Source organism: Ursus maritimus, unplaced genomic scaffold (assembly GCF_017311325.1).
Source record: "Ursus maritimus isolate PB19 unplaced genomic scaffold, ASM1731132v1 scaffold_1, whole genome shotgun sequence".
NCBI lineage: Eukaryota > Metazoa > Chordata > Mammalia > Carnivora > Ursidae > Ursus > Ursus maritimus.
Window position 1 is genome coordinate 78722075 of NW_024423343.1, and position 23809 is coordinate 78745883.

Sequence of the window (23809 nt, forward strand, 5' to 3'; positions counted from 1 at the left end):
AACAAATAAGTCACAGAACGGGGTGCTTAGGTGGCTCAGTTGGTTAAACGTCTGACTTGGGCTCAGGTCATGATCTCGGAGTCCTGGGATCAAGCCCTGCATCTGGCTTCCTGCAGGGAGTCTGCTTGTTTCTCTCCCTCTGCCCCTCCCCTGACCCCTGTTCATGGGCAAGCTCACCCTCTCAAATAAATAAATAAAATCTTTGAAAAGAATGTATCTCCACAGCCCACTAAATGGTTGGAAACATGGAGAAATTAAATAGCAGTATTTTTATAAACATTTGTTTTAATATTAGCAAAGCACCAAATGGACTAGGAAATAAACTCAGTACAGTTATCGGAAAGTTTTGAAATAGGACTTTTAATAGATCTAAAAAATTCTGAACATAAAACAAAAATTGGAGGGCAAAAAATAATTTCCTTTACTAGAAAGACACTTTACTGAAGACTTCACCAAATGTCCTTTTCAAAAACCAGCCCTACTGGCGACAGATCTCACCTAAAAACATACATTTCAGATTTCAAAACATATTACAATGCTATAATAATCTAATCAGTGTACAGGCATAAGGACAAATATACAGACCAAAGGGAGCAGAGAGCCACAAAATAAACCCTACATAGATGATAAAAAATGGTCCAAATAGAAAGGATAGTCTCTTCAACAAATGGTGCTGGGAAAACTGGAAATTCATATGCCAAAAAAAAAATTAAAATGAAACTTTTTCTTATATTATATACAAATATTAACTCAAAATGAATTAAAGACCTAAACATAAGACCTGGAACTCCTAGAAAACTCCTAGAAAAAAACAAACAGGAAAGCCTTCATGATGCTAGGTTTAGCTCTAATTTCTTGCAGATGATACCAAAAGCAGGGGCAACAAAAGCAAAAATAAGACAAATGGGACTGCATCAAACTTAAAAGCTTCTGTACAGCAAAGGAAACAATCATCAAACTTAAAAGCTTCTGTACAGCAAAGGAAACAATCAACAGTAAAAAAGCAACCAATGGAATGGGAGAAAATACTTTTAAACCATATATCTGATAAGGAGTTAATAGCCAGAATACATCAAGAACTCCTAAACTCAAGAACAAAAAACAGCCCAATTAAAAAAAATGCAAAGGACCTGAAGAGACATTTTTCCAAAGAAGAAATACAAACAGCCAACAAGCATATGAAAAGATGCTCAACATCACCAATCACTAGGGAATTACAAATCAAAACCACAATGAGATACCACCTCACCATCATTAGGATGGACACTAAACACCCACCCCCCATCACACTTGGAATGTGGAGAAATTGGAACATTGTACATTGTTGGTAAGATAGCAAGACAGTGCAGCTACTGTGTAAAACAGTAGCGGGGGGGGGGGTCCTCAAAAATTAAAAATACAACTACTATGTGATCCAGTAATCACTCTTCCAGGTATATATTTTTGTGAAAACAGGATCTCAAAGAGATATGTGAAGACCCATGTTCACTGGAATATTATTTATACAGCCAAGAGGTTGAAGCAACCTAAATGTCCATCAATAGATGAATGGATAAACAAAATGTGATATATATACAATGGGATGTCACTCAGTTTTAAAAAAGAATGAAATCTTGTCATATGCTACAACACTGATGAACCTTAAGGACATTATGCCAAGTAAAATAAGCCAGTCACAAAAAGACAAATACACATGATTCCACTTATATGACTAAAGTAGTCAAAGTCATTGAAACAAAAAGTAAAATGGTGGTTGCCAGGGGTTGAGGGGAGGGTGTAATGGGGAGTTGTTCAATGGGTATAGTTTCAGTAAGGTAAGACGAAAAACTTCTAAAGATCTGTTGTACAACAGTGTGCATACAGTTAACAATACTGCAATATATACAGACTTATAAATTAAGAGAGAACATTTGTTATGTTTTTTACCACAATAAAACAGCAACAATAACACCACCCCACTTTAACTTGAATTGAGTAATGAGGAAACAGGTAAACCCAAACTGAGAAGCATTCTACAAAATAACTGGCCTATACTCAAAAATGTCAGTGGTATGAGCACAAAAAGCCTTAGGAACAGCTTGAAGAGACGTGACAACTGAATGCAATGCACCATCTGAAGTCAATCAGGTTTTATCTAAAAAAAGTTCACGGCACACTAGCTTTTGAAAAAACTAGTAAACTATTACTCCTTTTAAAGCCTAAAATCTTGTTTCTCCTTGAAATGCAAATTATATTTTACTAATGAAATTACTAATTTCCTAATACTTAAATACACAAATTCATATTTTACTAATAACAAAACCACAAATAATCTGAGTCTAAAACTCCTCGCTAATTAAAATGTGAACAGGGGCGCCTGGGTGGCTCAGTCAGTTAAGCAGTTAAGTGTCTGTCTTCAGCTCAGGTTGTGATCTGGGGTTCCTGGGATCCCTGATCTGCGGGGAGTCTGCTTCTCCCTCTCCCTCTGCCTTCTCCCCCTTGCTCATGCTCTGTCTCAAATAAATAATATCTTAAAAAAAAAAAGTAAAGTGTAAACAAAAGCCTTCAGTCCTGGCTTGCTTTCTTAAGGGTTCCTGCTGACAACTGAGGATACAAAACAAAGTCCTTGTAATATTATATAGCTTTGAAAATTATTAAAGCTAGTTAATGACCTGGAAAAATGCTTATTAACAGTAAGTAAAAAAGCAAAAGCTACAAACACATGCATATATACATACACACACATAATAAAACACAAATTTGGAAAAAGGGGAAGACTTTTATCTCTGTTGCTTATCTCTTAACATGGAATTCTTCCCCTTTTTTTTTTTTTTTTTTAAAGTAATCTCTACACCTACCATGGGGCTCAAAGTCACTACCCCAAGATCAAGAGTCACATGCTCTACTGACTGAGCCAGCCAGGTATCCTGGGATTATTAATCTTTCCTGCAAGTAACATTTTATTTTTTATTATAGAAAGTAAACCTCAACTTATCAACCCCCCCTCTATTTCTTTAGTTTCTACCAGAGAAACAAAGGAGATTCTTCTTTAAAAAAATAAAATAAAATAAGAGATTTCTTTCAAGAGACACCCCACTCGTGCTCTCTCACTCACACACTCTCTCAAATAAATAAATAAAATCTTAAAAAAAAAAAAGATTTCTTTCAGAGAGAGAGAGGACGCAAGCATGAGCAGGGGGCGGGGCAGAAGGCAAGGGCGAGAATCCCAAGCAGACTCCCTGCTGAGTCTGAGCCAGATGTAAGGCTTGATCCCATGACCTGAGCCTAAACCAAGAATGGACGCTTAACCTACTGAGCCACCCAGGTGACCCACAAAAGTGATTCTTAAGCCAGGGATGGGAAGCAAGTATTTTTGAACAAGGTCCAATTTAGGGCAAAAAGGGAAGCTTTATTTAACCTCCATGGGGGTGGGGGGGTAGGGTTCTTATATTCCTACAACTCTGATTATTTTATTAACTACTGAAGAATGTAAGAAAAAAAATTATTTTAACCACTAAAATATTATCTTGGATTATTTAAAAAGTAACATCATCATGGAAGCTGTTTTTATTCTTTCATCTTTTACATCACTCCTATTTTCCATTTTAACCTCTTCTGAACAACCATGAGAAGTACTAGTAACTCTGATTTTTTTCTTAAACAGATAGAAAAAAATAAAGCCCACTTCACCAAGGTCTTATGAAGTCCAACTCATTCCACCCAAAGCAAACTTTACTGTTTGCCTACCACAACATTTAGGTGGAGGTTAAAATTAGTAACTGCCATACAGCCCTTTCCCAACTTGGACCTCCCTCCATGAAATTGCAGGATTGTCTTCAGAGTTCCTTACTACCCTAAGCAAAACTGTAAAATGTGCTTTTATTACTTGTTTATATTACTCTCACGATTCCCTTTTCTTCAAGCTTTTCTCTCTTCCTGGCATCTCCTTCATCCCCATGCACAGTGCTCTTCCATTCATCAATCAACCCTGCCAGGCCAAACCAGAAAAGTGTCATAACAGGTGTTTGCATCTGCCTTTCATATCCAGGATTTCCTTTTCTAGCCGCAGACAACCTATCCTCTATTCTGCAATTTATCCATCACACACACACACACACACAAAGCAAATGAAAAAAGGAATCCTTTACTCCCACTGTTGATTCTATCATCAACCACATCTGAACAGAAATTTGTTTGTTTAATGTGTATCAGTATCTTCATCTTAGAATGATGAGCCATGACTGAAAAACAGTACACCAGAGTTAAACAGACACACTCTAGAGTCAGAGGGCCTGGTTCAAATTCCGACTCTTCCACTTGCTAGCTGCATTACTTTGGGCTCTTTATATAATATTCCTTTAAAACAGGGGTGAAAACACTAGCTGCCTTATAAGGTTCCTTTAAGGCATAACTGACTTACTACATGTAAAACACTAACAGGACCTGGGCATGGCAATCAGTAAATGCTATTTTACTATGCCCTTTATCCGTAACTGTGGAAACAAAAGTTTAGTCTTCTACTAAAATTGTCAGGAAATAAGCATATAAGAAAATATTTTTATAGGTAGGTATCCCATTAAGTTGTATTACGGGGGTAAAATGGGAAGGAAATTTAGTCTTTTATGGTAGATAAGGAGACACATAAAATGTTAAAATGTGCCAACTGTCAGGGCAGTGTGGGGTCAATGAAGAATCTCCCATGGAGATGCTAGCTGCTAGGTGAATATGCTGAAAGCCTATTTCTGGTAACTCCTATTAACAAAATCAGGGGTGCTGGGTTACATGACAGTCTCTTCGTGTGGCCCCAGCAGGAGAGTTCTAAACGCTTCAGTGCCAGGACACATGCACTGAAATATGCACCTTAAAACCAATCTTACTTTTTTGCTTTTGTCTATTAATTACATCATGCCTAAAATATGCACTATTATGCATCAAACTTACCTCTTACTGTAGTGTCTTTGTTTTCTCTTGAATTTCTTTAACCATGGTCTTTAATTTGTGATACTGTATATTTTACTCAGTCACCCCAATTCTTAAATTTTTTAATAGTGGGCATAAATAAATGCATAAAGACTCCAAAGGCACTCTCTTTGTACTATGACTTCTCTCTCTAGCCAGACTACCAAATGAATATTCTGCTTTTTCCCAAAACACCTGGCATTACTTTACTACTTTCCGCGTTTTGGGTTCCCTTCTTCCTGCATTAGTAGCTACCCAGGTACTGCTCTACCATTTCAGCCTTCACGCCCACTCACAGCTTTACCCGAGAACAGGAGGCTCATTATAAACCTGAGAACAGAGATCCTTAGAGCCAGCTGATCCGAATGTGGGTTGCCCCTCGGGTCTAGCCTGGTTCACTATCCCCGTTACCATGCCTCCAAATCACCCCAACGTGGGATCTAGCTTCACCTGGAATGTGTTCTCCACAAATGTGATACACTCTGCTTCTGTACATATGGCACTGTTTTTTCCTAATATTTATTTAAATGCGTGATTCATTTCATGAGATCTGTGCTCAATTTAACTGCTTAATACACACCTAGTAACTTTTTTACACAAAGTGATATTCCTAGAATGCATCCTTTTCACCAAGGAGTTTTACTGTATAAACAAAGCAATGCTCTTCATTTGGGATCTTTCCCAATTCTTACAAAACATGTTTGTCCTACCAGGGTAAAAGGTCAATTATCATCACTTTTGTTAATGAGAATAGCAAAGGACATTTTCAAGGATAATGAGACTGAAGTTAGATGTTAGGCCAGCATCTATCTATCTCACTCCTGCTGAAAACCTAGTGGACTATATAGGTCTACTTTACATTGAATAAGTGGAATTTTTCTTCTTTTCCCAATGTTGACTTGACAATGGTCAGCTTTATCAGACGGAGAAGCCAGCCTCATGTGTACTGAAGTGCACAGCAGTATAATGCAAAGACTGGCACTTTCCCAGGGCTTTACTATCTTTGCTGCAGATACAAAGAGAAGTCAATCTCCTTTCAGTAAGTTCCTCTCCCTGCCCGGCAGATAACAAGGAGGTGCTACTTCCCACCTATTCGTCCTCCTGAACTCTCTCCTTTCTTCCAGCCAAGAAGCAGGTGAGATGGTCTACTGATCTGTATCTGAAGGTGCAATGCAGTGAGAAGAGGAGAGACGTTTCCTTTCAAAACAAGATAAGGAGTCCTATTTTCAATACCATTTAGCTGAGTTCAAAACTAGACACAAATTAACTTCAGAACACTTACGAAACAATATTGAAACAGTATCTCAAGTTCCTTCATGTTCTAGAATTCTGAGATACTTAATGCTAACTGTAAAATTTCACCATATTAAATAAAGGGGTAACGGAAGGTCAAAATAAAGAACTTATTACAATGTAAACAAAGTCATCTCAGGGAGAAAAGTTTGGGTTCTGAATTCGATGAAGTTCTTAAATTACAAAAGGAATGAAGGAATTACAACACCTGGGGTGAGGTACCCAAAGTAAATTTGTTGTAACAGCAAGTAAAATGGAGATAGCATCTTATGCATGTGTCATCCAATTGACTAGTATGCAGAATTAGCCAAATGAGGAACAGTTTGAGTATCTTAGATCATCAACAGCTATATGCCTTCAAGATGCTTCCAACCTGGAAAGAATACCCCAGTGTGTTCTGATTAAAGAAGTTCCTCAGACTACCAATACAGGTGACTACGGAGAACTGGTACTGAAAGAGACGGGAAGGAACAATGTTCTCCCATCCATACCAAGACCGGAATCATTCCACTCCCAACTCCTTCCTGGCATACACGTGTTCTGTCCTAAAATGACATGCTGTAGGGGCGCCTGGGTGGCACAGCGGTTAAAGTGTCTGCCTTCGGCTCAGGGCGTGATTCCGGCGTTACGGGATCGAGCCCCACATCAGGCTCCTCCACTATGAGCCTGCTTCTTCCTCTCCCACTCCCCCTGCTTGTGTTCCCTCTCTCGCTGGCTGTCTCTATCTCTGTCAAATAAATAAATAAAATCTTAAAAAAAAAAAAAAAAGACATGCTGTAAATAACAGAGCTCACTTTTCATTTCCAACTTGGATCCACACAGTTCCTCAATTTCACTGTACATATCAATAATTTCAGTTATATTTGGTTCTGTGTACAATTTTGAGTCCTGTAAGATCAATGTCTCAAAAATGCCATGGTGATACTTTTACCTTCAATTATCCATTCATTCACTCATTTACTTATTTATTCAGCAAATATTAAATTGCATACCTAACCACATGCTAGGTACTACTGGGCAGTGAAATTAAAAGGAGAAAGTCCCTATTTTCAATGACTGTTATAGCCTAGTGAAACAACAACACGGGGCAAACAATCACAATCAAAGGTGGTTAATGCCACAATGAGGGTGTGCACGTGACACAGGAGGGCTTGAGGGAAGCAAATTTGCTTAGAGAAGGCTGCTAAATGTAATCCTGGAGATGAGACACAGAGAACATGTTATATTTTAACAAGTGGAGGACAGAAGTAAAGGGTTATGCGAAGGCATGGAGGTATGAGAAAATATGGCATAAGAGTGTTGCAAGGAGCTCATTATTTTGTAGCTGAAAGTGCGAAGGGTTAAAGGAATTGGGGAAAGAAACTGTAATGAGGCCGTATTCTGGGACTTTATGGTGAATAAGGTGAAATTCTGCTGCTGAGAAGTTTACCATCTAGAGAAAGAAAGAGACCTTCACTTCCAACAGCTCATTTCGGCATGGTTGTCCTAGTGGAAGAACCCACAGGGAACTGCGACTGGATAGGCACAAAGAAGGGCCTTAAAATATGACACTAAAATTTTATCCGATAGGCAACAGAGACTCTTTGAACAACTCTAAATGGATAATAATCACATTAGTGGCAGTGTGGACTGATAAAGAAGCTTCCGCCAAAGCCCAGGCAAACAATGGGATGGACCTGAAGTAGGTCACCCTAAGGTGGCAATTGAACAATGTCTTTTTCTAGCCAGGCAAACGGGGATACTTTCAAATCTAACACATAAAGAACAAAATGAAAAAGCCAGAGCAATATTTTCTGGAATTCCTTATATTAAGAACTCAGAAGTTATGTCAAAAAACGTTTAAACTTCTTTCCTTGAGGGGTGCCTGGCTGGCTCAGTGACTCTTGATCATGGGTTTGTGAGTTCAAGCCCCACCCTGGGTATAGAGATTACTAAAAATAAATAAATAAACTTTAGAAAGAAAAGCCCTTTCTTGGAAAAAAAAAAATCTCATGCTGTATTTATTTTATTACAGAAAAGTTTAAGGTTAGTAATAGGCACAGAGGTTAGCAAATTGTGGAATATCAATTTGATAGAATTAATAGACATTGAAAATGACAACAGACTAAATTAAAACCTAAGAAATTTAAAATGTACATAGAAAAAAACAACGAAAATTTGTAGGTGCAGGAAGATATTGTATGTAGTATGTAGAATACATATGCTGACAGACTAAAAAAAAAAGTTAAAATAACGTTCTATTATTTTTATTCCATCTTCTACAGTAATAGAATGAAGTGAAATTTAAAAGCCAACCCAAGATTAATATTTATAGTATCTAACGGGCCTAACTACACCCAATTTCTACGTTCTTGGTTTTCTAGGATGGTTTTTATATATGGTCCTGATGTCTAGCCACACTGTTACTAAAATACAAAACAACAACACACACATACTTTGGCTTGAAAAATCCTTATAATTCCTATTATGAACAGCTATCTCCTTCCCAATACAAAGACAAGGCAAATTCAACAAACTAATACAGAGGAAAGAAATCACATAAATAATTTCTACATCATATTTCTCTTGAATGCTTCAGAGAAGTGTCTCTGGAAATTGGTTCCGATACCTAAGAGCCTTTTTAAAAGCCATTTAAAAACGATTCAGTCAACAAACATACTATTTACTGTGTATCTATAAGCCATGCAGCTTACCCTAAAGATACAAAGAGAAAATAAAACTGTCCCTGCCCCAAGAGCTCATAGTTTAAAAGGAGAGAAAGTGGTTACAAATAATTGCAACTAGGTATGGTGAGTCCTCTAATAGAAGTATGTACAAAGATACTGAGATGACTAAAAAACAGAGGTCAAGTGAGAAAAGTCAGGGTAAGCTTCGTAGGGGACTTAGGTCTTAAATGAGTTACAGGAGGGGAAAGATGACTTGAATAGCACGTGCAAGTACGAAATATGAAACAACCAGGCAAACATGAGTAATTTTACATTAGTTCCTATGGTAAAGAGACTGAGGGGAAGAACAGGAAATGAGGTTAATAGAATAGACAGGGGGGAAAAAAAATCACAAAGGGTCTTGTATTCAAACTAGAGAATTTGGCTATTACTGAACTCTGTCAAATCTAAACTGCCATCAGTTAAAAGGTGAACCATGACTTTATGTACTATAAGGGAAAAAAAAGCTTTCTGCTGGAGTCTATTAAGAAGTTTAATAGACTACTGCACAAAGATACACTAACAAGTGGTAACAACCTCAGAGTAAGGTAAAGAAATAAACCAGCTATGCAGAAAGGAATAGCAAGGAACTTCATTTCTCAACTTGCCCTTAGCTGAAAGGAGGAGGGAAAACTCTCCCCCTAAGAACTAAACTCTAGGCAGGTCTGCAGCCTGAACTAAAGCTACCAGTATGGTCTAAAAACAAACAAAATAAACACTGAAGACTTTAAAGTGGTCTCCTGTTGAAGTGTCACCAGATGCTTGGCAGAAACAAACGCAAATTTTCTTTAGATAAACAAGACCTGAACCCAGGACAACAGCAATTTTATATGCAATCTCATTTCAAAAATGATCAATAAAAAATGTGCACCGTAGAACTGATGGAAAACAGTCGATCTCACAGTCTTAAATCTGGAGAGGTTTCATAATTACCTGGGGAACTTTTTGAAATACTTATTACCAGGCCACATACCTCAGACCTGAAGCAGAGCTCTGGAATCTCTATTTTAACAACTACCCAAGGCTTTTTCTTATACAATCAGGCACCATACCAAAACATCAGCATCTGTTTGAACCAACCCCTGAAAACTCCTACTATGGACAATAAAGAATAGTGTGATTTTAAGCCAGAGAGTAATTAGATCAGACTGACACTTGAGGAAGACCACTCTGGTGCCAGTGGACTTTGTGGAGAAGATACATTAGAAGAGGGTAAGGAAGGGTGATGGAGGAGTAGTAAATATAATTTAGTGAAATAGTTTTAAGGCAAGACATCATGATTAAATATAACAATGGGGAGAAAAATAAGAGTATCAAAGGAAGCAGAAATATAATTTTATAAAAATTAGATGATGGTAGAGGGGTATAACCTAATTCTAAAAACTTTCTGAAGATTCACCGCTAATCAGCATTATAGCCACTAGGCTATATAAATCTCAAATTTGAGTACAGTAATCTATGAACTTTTAGATGTATAATAATAAGGTGTAAGTGCTACACAAAATTCTGTACTAAATATCAAATGTTCCAAATGCAACTAACACTCAAAATGATTTCCAAGTTCAGATGTTAAGCACAGAGAGATTTTACCCCTTAACGTTTTACATTTCTATGACTTAATGTATATGCACTGAAAAATTTAAATCTCTTTGGACATAAAAGAGAAAGAATTTTCACTGCTGACAAATTTAAATTACAAACAGAAAACAATGAATCAACAAACTTACGCTGAATATGAATGAACTGTTTTGGCTGTTTAAACTCTCCTTTGTACAAGCGATTGTAATAGTTGACGTTGCTCTCTGCCTCAGGAACTGGAATGACCATGCTCTCTTTTTTTTCTCTAAATACTTGCTGTGCTGAAATAGCTCGTTGTAAGTGATGTTCCTGGAAAATGTAAAGTAGGCAACATAAGTCGTTTTAATAATGTTAATACAATGCAGAATTCTATTTAAAATTTACTTTGTTTAATAACTGCAAGGTGACTTTAAGAATTAATTATAAACAGTTTCTTTGCCACAGAACTATAGAAAACATTGCCATTGATATCTCTTAATACTTGTGCTCATCCTGGCATCACCTTAGATGTTTATAATTTTATTAAGCAGAATTTTCTTTAAAGATTATACACATATTCACAAACTAGAATTTAACATCTCAGTCAAAAGAAAACTGATCCCTTGTTTGCCACATTAATAGAGGTGTTTGTCACCAATACCAGAATATGGGAAAATATGCAAATGACAGGAAAAGAGTGTGTCACAAGTTTTCATTATCTTCTACAAGTACACACCTGAAACTTCAACAGTACAAAATACTGAATAACTCAAAAAAAGAAAAAATTATGTTCAACAGACTATATTAATAACATAGCAAGAAATATTTTTAAACTAAGGTTAAACAAAAGTTCCTATAAAATACATCCTGATTCTAGTAACTTTCATTGTCTTCCCCACTTAATACCCACTTTCTCCCTTGACCCACAAGGGACCATGCTCAACAAAGTAGTTTTACTTTGCAGAAGGCAAATTAGGTCCAGTCACTCCCCAAAAGATCCCCTTCATACTCCGATTAAAGATTAAAATTATCGCTGACTTATATGGCTTTATTTCTCTCTGACCTTATCTTCTACCTCTCCCTACCCATCCTTTATCGTAGCCACACTGACTTTCCTTCAGGTTCCTAAATATCCAAAAGGATTGCTTTTGAAATTTCTTCACGTCTCATCTTATCAGAGAGGCCTTCTGTAATTTCTTTATCTAAAAGATAAAAGAGTACTGGCTAAGAATTTATCAGTGTCATTCTTTCAATACATTTCAGAGTACCTAGTAGACACCAGAAACTAAGAGTGAATGAGAGACACTGCTATTAAGGAACTTAGCTATAAGAGAGGTATCTAAGTATGCAATCACGTTTGGACTTGACAAGCATGTCTCTTCTCAATTGGTCAAAACACTGTCTAAGGAGGATAAAGATACCCAAAGAAAGTAAAATCTAAACTAAAACTTTCAGGATCAGGGCACCTGGGTGGCTCAGTCGGTTGAGCATCTGCCTTCCACTCAGGTCATGATCTCAGGGTCCTGGGATCGAGTCCCACATCAGGCTCTCCGCTCAGCAGTGAGTATGCTTCTCCCTCTCCCTCTGTAATCCCTCTCTCTCCCTCTCTGTGATCGCTTTCCCTCTCTCTCAAATAAATAAAAAAATCTTTAAAACTTCCAGGATTGATAGAGATTTAGATTTAGCAAGGCAAAAGACCAAAAATAAATAAGTAAACTAACAATCCATGCAGAGAAAACAAACTGTCCAAAATAGACAAAAGCTCAGAGACATTCAACAAAAGGAAAGCAATTGAGATAAAAGGTGGGTGGGTGCTAGCTTAGATTTTAGTTTTTCCACTTTCAATACCAGAAGAAATGTTTTTCTTCACAGGATAGGATCCCAAGTTGGAGCACTATATACACTTGCCCATACAAATATTACCATCCATTTAGTAAGAGTCTTTAGTAAAAAAACTTTCAAGTTAGCTAAAAAATTGTGAGAGGATCAAACACAGCCACAAACAGCATCAAGAAATTAGGAAAGCCAGGCTCTGAAAGAGCAATTTCTAGCATCATTTAAACCTATACTTTCCTATTACCTTGCTGACATTTCACCTCTCCTGGTCAAACACAGTGATGCAATATGAAACGCCACCTTGCATTTTTATAACGTTTTATAGTTCTCAAAATACATCTACAATCACAAGCTTATTAACTCCTCAAAATTTGGGGACAAGGATAGATATTATACTACATCATAGATGAGACTCAAGAAACAAATGATTTGCTCTTAGTTATGGTATAAACACATGAGACAGTCAAATTTCAGGACTCTGATTTGAGTGTTCTTTGACTATTCCATCTTTACTAGAATGGACTGTTAAAAATAAAAAGCCAGGGGGCACCCGGGTGACTCAGTTGGTTAAGTGTCTGCCTTCGGCTCAGGTCATGAACCCGGGGTCCTGGAATCCAGACCTGCATCAGGCTCCCTGCTCAGCAGGGAGTCTGCTTTCCCTCTTCCTCTGCCCCTTCCCTCCACTTGTGCTCTCTCGTTCTCTCTCTCTCAAATAAATAACATCTATAAAAAATAAAAAAAATAAAAAACCATGGTCTTGTAATGCTAATAATCTAGAACATGGGTGACAAGAGGAAACTGAGTTAACTGGTAGCACATTTTGATCTGAAGAGATTCTTTTGATATATAATGGACTTTCTCTTTCTCCTAAGTACAAAACATTTTTAGGTGTTATCCAATTATCGAAATACATCTTTAATAGATGAAGATTTAATATTATTTTAATTTTACATGTGAGGAAATTTAAAAATAGATCATAGATAACTCTCTTGTTAACACAGCTGGCAGATGACAGAGCTGCAGCCAGAAATTAAGGAGCCAGATCATGACACACTCCCCCATTTTAATTTACAGACCAAATTTAGCTCTAAAAATAAATTCTCAGTTATCATTTTCTTTCCCATATTATCAGACAGCCTCAACCTAAAAACTCAGAAAAAAACCAACAGTGATATAGCTTCTTGAAGCCCGTGCTTCATACAATAACCATAGCCAGTGACAAACATAAAAAATCCTGGAAGTAGGTACCAGAGTTTTCATTTGTCTTTATTGGGGCAGAGGGTTGGCAGGAATAATGGTGATCCCTTGTTACAAGCTGCATTACACGCTGGTGAGGTTACCTGGTTTTCAAAAGCACTATTTGCTTTGTTTTCCATTAAGGCAGCATTCTTTTGACCTACCAACTCCACTTAGGAAATTCATCAAAGGCAACACACAAAGGGCCAAAAAATGACTAAATAAAACGCTTATCTGGCATTGTTTATAACACCAAAAAAACCCCCAAACAACCCATAAAGTCTAAACAGCAATAGAGAATTATATACTTAGGTAGTAGTAAAAACTAACACAACACAGACCTCTACTAACCTGAAAAGATGTTAGGATACTTTTTTGAGGTAAGGGACAGGTGGGTGGGGGCTAGCTTAACTGTATAAATATAACATGCATAAATATAATGTATAACATGTTATAATATAAATAATATGTATAAAAATATATAAATATGTGTGTAGAGAAAATAGACTATAAGAATATAGAATACAATACACCACGAAGTATTTTTTTAGGTGGGCATTATTTATATTCTTCTGTGTGTCTGTTCTCTCGTATTTTCCAAATTTTCTGTAATAAATCTGTATTACTTTCCTAAGTTTAAAAAGCGGTATAAAAGCTTTGCATCTTAAATGAAGGGACTCACCACCAATATACACAAAGTCACTTCTTTTGACTCTGACATTCTGAAATATCCTTTTGAAACTTACTGTATTATACCTAAACATTTTTGTGTTTTCCTAGATATTTACATTGTCTGTGCTTTCTGTTTTTCCTAACAGTATGAGATAAAATGTTAAAAGCAAACTAAAAGGAACTGAATAATTCATGGCTTTTAGTCATATATAACAAGTACCAAGCACTATCCTGCAGAATGCAGGGCAGATTTTTTTTTTTCTTTTGGGGAAGAGTAAACTAAGGCTCTATGGCCACACTGGTAGAAATCAACAGGGATGAAATTTGAATCCTTGTTTGTATGTCTGTTTTCCATCTTGCCAACCTCATGCCCAACTTGTTGGGTATCAGAATCTATCAACTGAGATAGGCTGCATTAAAAAAAAACAAACCCCAAAAACCCCACAAAGATTCATTTGGTATTTTAAAAATTCACATGCAAAACCCCCAGTTAACAATAGCAGACTAAATGCCTACATTTATCTACTTCACCACCCTACAATAGTAAATTTACCAATAAAGGACTAAGAAATTTATAGAGGCACAATAACAAAGAGAATGAAAGATGAGCCATCAGCCCAAAACAGAGTATAGCAAAATTCTGGGAGATCAAAATCAAAAGATGAAGTTTTGAATCCTTGCAGAGAAGGAAAAGATAAAAACTGAGCCCATCTATCCTATAGAAAACAAGATAATGAGGATTTTGAAACACTAGTTAGGAACAGCTAAAATGAGACAAGCCCTTCTTTGCCTATTCCTCAAAAGCAGATCATTCTACACAGACAAGAGAGGGCACCATAGAACTAGTAAATTGTGAACCACCTTTAACTTACAAAGGAAACCTAGAAGTCTATTGTTATTATTAAAATTTTAAAAAGATTCACTATACCTGTAATGATAAATTCTTTCCACTCTGCAGGAGAGAGGAATGGAAAAAAAAAACTTCAAGAAAAATGCACTGAATGAACTTAATTAAATATGCGCCAAAGAAGCATTTAGAGACATGAAAAATATCTTTGACTCAAAAACTCAAAAACTAAGATCAGAGAAGGAGGATAGAAGACTCAGGAAAAAAATGAAAAGAGCTGACTAACTCAGGAAAAAAAGAAAATGACAATTATCTCAGAGATGAAGACTGAAGTTACTAGTAGCCAAATGCAAAATATACTCAAACAAAAAAGTATTACATAAAGGTTGTCAAATGACCAAGAGAATGAAAATGAGATAGAGAAAGTAAAATCAATAAGACAATAAGATGTAAAACAAAGAAGGAATGACAGTCATATAATTGGAGTCCCTGAAGAAGAAAAACAAAACAATGCAACAGAATATTCAAAACAACAACCCCCCCAAAATGTCTGGAAATAATACATCAGAATCTACATATTAAAAAAAAGCTCACAAGGTAGCAAGATGGCACACAAGAACCCTCCCTCACCAGCACAGGCACAATGTGACAATGCTCAGTGCTGTCAGGAGAAAACACTCTGCTCACAGCTTCTCTCTTGGGAAGAAATAGAATGTACATCCAACATTACAGCTTTTTGGGTAAACTGCTCAAGGGACTGTCTCAGCTAACTCAGAGGGCTGACTGAACCAGCCGGCATTCTTTGGATGCCTGGGAACTGTAGAGAACAAGAGAGAACTGAGAGTATTGTTGATGCACCAACGAAGTTATAATACTGCAGAGAGACACCAGAGGGAGCAGAAGATTACAAACTCCTGAAAAACTAATAATACTCCCTAATTTGGAAATTATGTGCACATGCCCAGAGAAGATGCATCTCCAGAAAAGGTCTGAGGGGCTTCTGGACTCCCTGCCTGGACCGACTGGAAGAGGTCTTCCAGGTATGAAGCCAATTCATTAAAGACTGTGAGAGGTGACTTTTCTGGAAAAATGCATAAATTAGGGGCACCTAGCTGGCTCAGTTGGAAGAGTGACTCTTGATCTTGGGAGGTGTGGATTCAAGCCCCACCTTGGGTGCAGAGATCATTAAAAAAAAAAAAAAAAAGAAAGAAAAAGAAAGAAAAAAAGGTAAATAAATAAACTTAAAAAAAATTTAAAGTGAAAAAATAAAATGAATGGGGCGCCTGGGTGGCTCAGTAGGTTAAGCATCTGCCTTTGGCTCAGGTCAATGATCCCAGCCTCATGGGATGGAGCCTCCATTGAGCTCCCTGCTCAGCAGGGAGCTTGCTTCTCTCTCTGCTTCTGCTCCTCTCCCTCACTCATGCTCACTCCCTCTCATGCGTGTGTGCTCTCACTTTCTCTCTCTCTCTCAAAATAAAATCTTAAAAAAGAAAGAAAAAATTTAAAAAATAAAATAAAAAATGCACAAATTACAGCAAAAAATAACAAGGGGCATGAAGAAACAGGGAAATATACTCAATCAAAGAAACAAAATAAATCTCCCAAAAAGACCCTGAAGAAATGGAGATATGTGAATTATTTGACAACAAAGTTTAAAATATTTATCTTAATAAAGCTCAATGTGCTACAAAAAAAACATAAATAGGCAGCTAAATGAAACCAGGGAACCTGATGCATGAACAAAATGAGAATAGCAATGAAGAGATAGGAAATATCAAAAAGAACCAAAGAAATTCTGGAGCTGAAGATTACAGAAACCAAACTGAAAAATCCACCAGAGGAATTCAACAGCATACTTCATCAAGCAGAGGAAAGAATTAGTGAACTCAGAGAAATCATTTGAAATTATTTAGTCAGAGGAACAAAGAAGGGGGAAGAAATGAAAGCCTAAGAGATTTATATATACTACTGACACACCAATATAAACATTATGGAAGCCCCAAAGAGAGAAAAGAGAAAGAAGCAAAGGATTTGTTGAAACAACAATGGCTGAAAATCAAATCGGAGGGAAGAAACGGACATCCAAATTCAAAAAGCTCAAACAACATCAAAAAGATGAATTCGAAGAAGCTCACACTAAGACACATTGTAATCAAACTGTCAATAGTCAAAGACAAAGACAGAATCTTGAAAGCATCAAGAGAAAAGCAAACCATCAAGTACAAGGGAACACCCATAAAATTATCAACAATTTCTCATCAGAAATACTACAAGCCAGAAGAGTGGGATGATAAATTCAAAGCAATGGAAGAAAAAAAACTGCCAACCAAGATACTGTACCTGGAAAAACTGTCCTTCAAAAATGACAAAGGACAAATGATAAAGACCACCCATATAAACAAAAGATGAGGGAATTCATCTCTACTAGACCTGTCTTTTAAGAATTGCTAAAGGGAGTCCCTTCAAGTTGAAACAAAGACACTAGACAGCAACACAAAAACATTCAAAAACATAAAACTCTCTGGTAAAGGTATATTTATAGACAAACACAGACTCTTGGAATACTGTAATGGTGGTGCATAAGTCACTTTTGATTCTGGTATAGAACTTAAAAGATAAAAGCATAAGAGTAAGTATTAAGGGTGCCTGGGTGGCTCTGTTGGTTAAGCGGCTGCCTCCAGCTCAGGTCATGATCCTGGAGTACTAGGATCAAGTCCCATGTCAGGCTCCCTGCTCAGTGGGGAGTTTGCTTCTCCCTCTGACCCTCCCCCTTCTCGTGCATGCTCGCTCTCTCTCACTCCCTCTCTCAAATAGATAAAACTTCAAAAAAAAAAAAAGTATTAAATACAAAACTGGGGCGCCTGGGTGGCACAGCGGTTAAGCGTCTGCCTTCGGCTCAGGGCGTGATCCCGGCGATCTGGGATCGAGCCCCACATCAGGCTCTTCTGCTATGAGCCTGCTTCTTCCTCTCCCACTCCCCCTGCTTGTGTTCCCTCTCTCGCTGGCTGTCTCTATCCCTGTCAAATATCTTGAAAAAAAAAATAAATACAAAACTATGTTACAAAATGTAAAAAGATTTAATTTGTGATATTAATAGCATAAAACAAGAGTTGTAAACAATCTGAACTTTTCTATGCAACTGAGTTTATCAGTTTAAAAAAGATTGTTATGTTGTGTCATTATGTCTCAGTATTTTCTAAATTCCCTTGTGATTTCTTTCTTGATCCACTCTGTTCAGAAGTGTGCTGTTTAGTTTCCACATATTTGTGACTTTTCCAGTTTTCCTTTTGCTGTTGATTTCTAGTTTTATTCCACTGTGGTTGGAAAATATACTTGGTATGATTTCATTCTTCTTAAATTTGATAAAAGTTGTTTTGTGGCCTAATGTGATCTATCCTGGAGAATGTTCTGTGTGTGCTTGAGAAAAATATGTATTCTGCTGTTATTGGGTGGAGTGTTCTGTATATGTCAAGCTCTTGCCAAATAATCGAGAAGGAAAAAATTCCAAATTCATTTAACAATGACTAATTGAACTCAATGAATAATGAATATCAGGTACTACCCCGATACCAGGATTAGACAAATACTACAGGGTGGGGTGGGGGGTGGGGGGTGGGTGAGGGCAGTCAAAAGGTACAAACTTCCAATTACAATTTTAATAAGTTCTGGGGATGTAATGTACAGTATGGTGGCTATAGTTAAAAATACTATACCCTCCCTACACTTGGAAATTGCTCACAGTAACTCTTAAAAGTTCTCCAAAAACGTTCATGGACTCTAACACAGGAACAGAACTACTACAGGATCTGGCAATCCCACTTTTATGTGTATATTCGAAAGAACTGAAAACAGGATGTAGAAGAGATATTTGCATATCCATGTTTGCTGTAGGGTTATTCACAATATCCAGTGGTGGAAGGAATCCAAATGTTTACTGACAGATGAAGGGATAAACAAAATGTGGTATATACATTTAATGGAGTATTAGCCTTAAAAGGAAGGCAATTCTGACACATGCTATAACACTGATGAACCTTGAGAACATTATGCTAAGTGAAATAAGCCAGTCCTGGTCACAAAAAGATAAATCCTATATGATTTCACTTACATGTTACCTAAAGTAGTCAAATCCTTTCTTTTTTTTAAAAGATTTTACTTTTAAGTAATCTCTACACTCAACGTGGGGCTTGAACTCACAAACCCCGAGATCAAGAGTCGCATGCTGTACTGACTGAGCCAACCAGGCGCCCCTAAAGTAGTCAAATTCTTAAAAATAGCAAGTAGAACAGTGGTTGCTAGGGACTAGGAGAGGAGGAAAAAAGAAGCTGTTGTTCAATGTGTATAGCTGCAATTTTCCAAGATGAAAAAGTGCTACGTATCTATTTCATAACACTGTACATACAGTTAACACTATTGTATTGTGGACTTAAAAACAGTTCAGATGGTAAACTTCAGGTTATGATTTCTTCACCACAACAATAAACAAAAAGCTTATTAATTATCTGATAAAAGTAATCCAAAACAACCACCAATTCTGACACATTTTTGAATAAAACTATTTCAAAAATAATGAAAAAATCCTCAAAGACTCCAATAAACAATAGTAAAATAGTACTATTATAATACGTTATTGCAATAAGTCAAATAGCAAAAAAAAACAAAAACAAACTAAAATCAGACTTCAAAAACAACATTATGTAAAATATCAACGAAGCAACATTCTGAGAAACCTCAATGAATGAAAAGTATAAACCAAGATTTTACATCCAGCTAAGCTGGATGTAATTCTATAAGGGACTTTTGACAAATCTACTAGAATAGCACTGTTCAACAGAAATACATTGCAAGCCATACATGTGACCCATATATTTAAATTTTCTAGTAGCCACACTTAAAAAAGAACAGGTGAAATTAGTTTTAATAATACATTTTATTTAAGCCAATATACACAACTACAATGTTATCATTTCAACACACAATCAATACAAAAATGTATGCAGATACTTACATTTTTTTCTCCCATAACAAGTCTATAAAATCTAGTGTGTATTTTACCTGTATGGAACATCTAAATTCAGACTAGCCATATTTCAAGGGCTCAACAGCCACAAGGGATTACTGGCTACATATTGGATCGTACAGTCCATCTTCACCTTGGCTTTATCCAACCAAGAGATAACTTGTAAACTCCAATAAAATTTTACACACACACACACACACACACACACACACACACACTCTTCATCCAACCAAGAGATAACTGGAAAACTTTTAGTTTAGTAGTAAGATTTTACTTAAACACACACACACACACACACACACGTCTCTCAAACATGGGAAAAGGATGAAAGACTAGTGTACAAACATCTGCACACAAAGTGGAAATAATGCAACTAAAAACGGGAGAAGAAAAAAAATACAAACCTTCTCAAATACAAAATATAATTTTTTAAATAAGAGCAAAAAGAGAGGGGCGCCTGGGTGGCTCAGTCATTTAAGTGGCCGACTCTTGATTTCAGCTCAGGTCATGATCTCGGGGGTCCTGGATCGAACCCTGTTTGGGCTCTGCAGTCAGCAAGGAGTCGGCTTGAGAATTCTCTCTTCCTTTCCCTCTGCCCCTCCCCCCACTTGTGTGCTCTCTCTTAAACAAATCTTTTTTATAAATAGCAAAAAAAAGAAATGTAGACAATACAACAAAATAAAAAATTATTAAATATCATAATAGAGTTGAGACCAAATACATTCAATCATATCAATAAATATCAATGGACTTACCTATAAAAACAAAAAAATTTTCAACTTGTCTCACAACCCAAGACTCAACTACATGCTGTGTACAAGAAACACACCAAAAAACAAAACAAAACAAAAAACACCACAAAAACAAAAAAACAAAGTGGCTCAGGAATAGTAAAATTAAAGGAATGGATGGAAGTTTATCAGGTAATGAAAGACAGTAAGAAAGACAAGCAGACCCTAATTACCAGACAAGTAAAGTTCAAGTCAAAGAGCATTAAGTATGACCCAAAACCCACAATTCACAATAATGGCTTTTAATATCTGCATATCATTCATCAATGGCTGTATCTATAAGTTTTGGATACCTATACATATTTAAGAATATCTATGCATCAAGTAACACAGCAACCTTTTCATAAAGCGCTATAGTATATGGAAGGACTGATAAAGACACACCAATACTATTAACTAACTTTAACACACCACTCTTCGCATAGGGAGGTGGACAAAGAACAAACATGGACCTAAGCACCGACCTAATTTAGTAAGGTAGTTCTTGTAGCTATATATATAAAACGTAACATCCAATGCTCCTCCTCCTCAAATACACAAGCAACTTTGATAAATGTGATCAACAAGAAACCAAAATCGTACACAAGGAGAAACAACAAATAAACCTCACTTACCAGAAATGAATATTCATATATCCACAATGAAGAGAACAGAAAACAAAGAAATTTTAAGTTCCTTTGGAAAATAACGATTTGAAGCTCATGTGTAAAACTTAGATAACATATACTTCAAAGAACTGTGATGATACAGTAATTTATGGCACATTCTAAGAGATAAAAGTTTCTTGTTTTTATTAAAACATATCACAGAGGTGCAATATTCAAAATAGTGCAATTTTAAGAACAGGATAAAAAAATTTAGGAATTTTGACAATTAAAACCCTTTTTTCTTTTTCTTTTTTTTAAAGATTTTATTCATTTATTTGACAGAGAGAGACAGACAGCAAGAGAGGGAACACAAGCAGGGGGAGTGGGAGAGGAAGAAGCAGGCTTCCAGCGGAGGAGCCTGATGTGGGGTTCGATCCCGGAATGCCAGGATCACGCCCTGAGCCAAAGGCAGACGCTTAATGACTGAGCCACCCAGGCGCCCCTAAAACCCTTTTTTCAACACCCATTCATAACATAAAATTCCTTGAAAGAAAGAAATGTCCCCAAGCTGATAAAGAGTAGGCGCCCATGGAAAACCTATACCTAACAACCATACTTACGGTCAAAGACTGAATGCTTTCTTCCTGAAATGAAATTCAAGCCCAGGAAGTCTGTTACCGCTTCAAACCCACATTTCACCTAAGATTCTAGTCAGTACAATAAGGGAACAAAAACAAATATAGGTATGCGGACTGGGAAAGAAGACATAAAATTATCTGTACATGATATGCTCATGTAGGGAAAAAATCCTAGGGAATCTCAACAGAGCTCCTAGAACTAAAGTGAATTTAACAAAGTCACAAGTCCATATTGAACACTCAACTGTATTTCCATGTATCGACAACTAAAAAATGAAAATAAAAAGCAGTATCATTTACAACAGCATCAAACTACTAAATACTTAAGAGACAGGCTTAACAAATTATATGTGAAACCTGCAACATAAATGGAAATACAACGTGTTCATGGACTGTTTAAAAAAAATTTACTTGGGAAAATTTTCCTCCAAATTACCTAAATTTCTAATAAATTTCAATCAAAACCCCAACAAGTGTTTTTTTTTAAAACAGAAATGGACAAGTTGATTCTAAAATTCATATAGAAAGGCAAAAGAAAAATAGCTAAAATAACCTTGAAAAAGTAAATTTGAAGGACATATATAATCTGATTACAAACTAAATCATAAATCAGAAAGCTAAATTAATGAACAGTGTCACTAGCATAAGAACATGTAAAGCAACAGAAAACCACCATACAGAAGTCTAGAAACGGGCCCACATATACAAAAATAATGAATTTTAGACAAAGGTACCATTTAATGAAGGAATTAAATGAGGGTAAGGATAGTCTTTTCCACAAATGGTCTGAACAGGAGTTTAGGAAAAAATAAGCCTATGCTCTTACCTCACACTTTACATAAAAACTAACTCAAAATAGATCACAGACCTAAATATAAAGCCTAAACTTATAAAATATCCGTAAGAAAATATAGGAGAAAAATTTTAGTGACCCTGGGTTTGGCAAAGATTTCTTAGAACACAAATGCACACATTATAAATGAAGGAATTGATAAATTAGGCTTCCTAAAAATTCAAAAATTATGCTATTCAAAATACATACTTTAGAAAATGAAAAGACATGCCAGACTGAGAAAAATATTCACAATACATATGTGAGAGCTCTTCTATGCAGAATATATAAAGAAGTCTTACATCTCAGTAATAATAAACCAACCCAATTTTTTAACAAAACAAGTCAAAGACTTAAACAGACAGTTCACAAAAGAAAATATAGTAATGACCAATAAACACTTGAAAAGATGCTCAGCAACTTTATATCAGGAAAATGCAAAATAAACCCACAGAAAGTTTTGATATACACTCACAAAATGACTAAAGTAAGAAACTGACAACACCAACTGTTGGTGGGAGTGTCAAATGATTATTACCCCTTTGGAAAACTATTGGGCAGCTTCTTATAAAGTAAATACATGCTTATTATGGGGGCACTTGGGTGGCTCAATCACTCGCTTAAGCATCCAACTCTTGATTTTGGCTCGGGTCATGATTTCAGGATCCTGAGACAGAACCCCAAGTTGGGCTTCCTGCTCAGCAGTGAGTCTGCTTGAGATTCTCTCTCTCCCTACCCTCTCCCCCATGCATGCTCTCTCACAAGAGCGTGCTCTCTCTCTCAAATAACTTTACAAAAAATAATACATGTATCATATGACCCAGCAATCCTACTAAATATGTACCCAAGAAGTGAAA

General features: G+C 36.4%; 1 protein-coding gene across 3 annotated transcripts in view; it reads right to left on the reverse strand.

Moving 5' to 3' along the window:
• Positions 1-23809, reverse strand: part of EPC2 (enhancer of polycomb homolog 2) — a 117290-nt gene that overhangs the window by 59556 nt on the left and 33925 nt on the right. For all 3 annotated transcript variants that reach the window (XM_040645137.1, XM_040645133.1, XM_040645142.1), the window contains exon 2: positions 10664-10823. In XM_040645137.1, coding sequence (XP_040501071.1) covers positions 10664-10823 — 160 coding nt within the window. The remainder of the gene's footprint in view (positions 1-10663; positions 10824-23809) is intronic.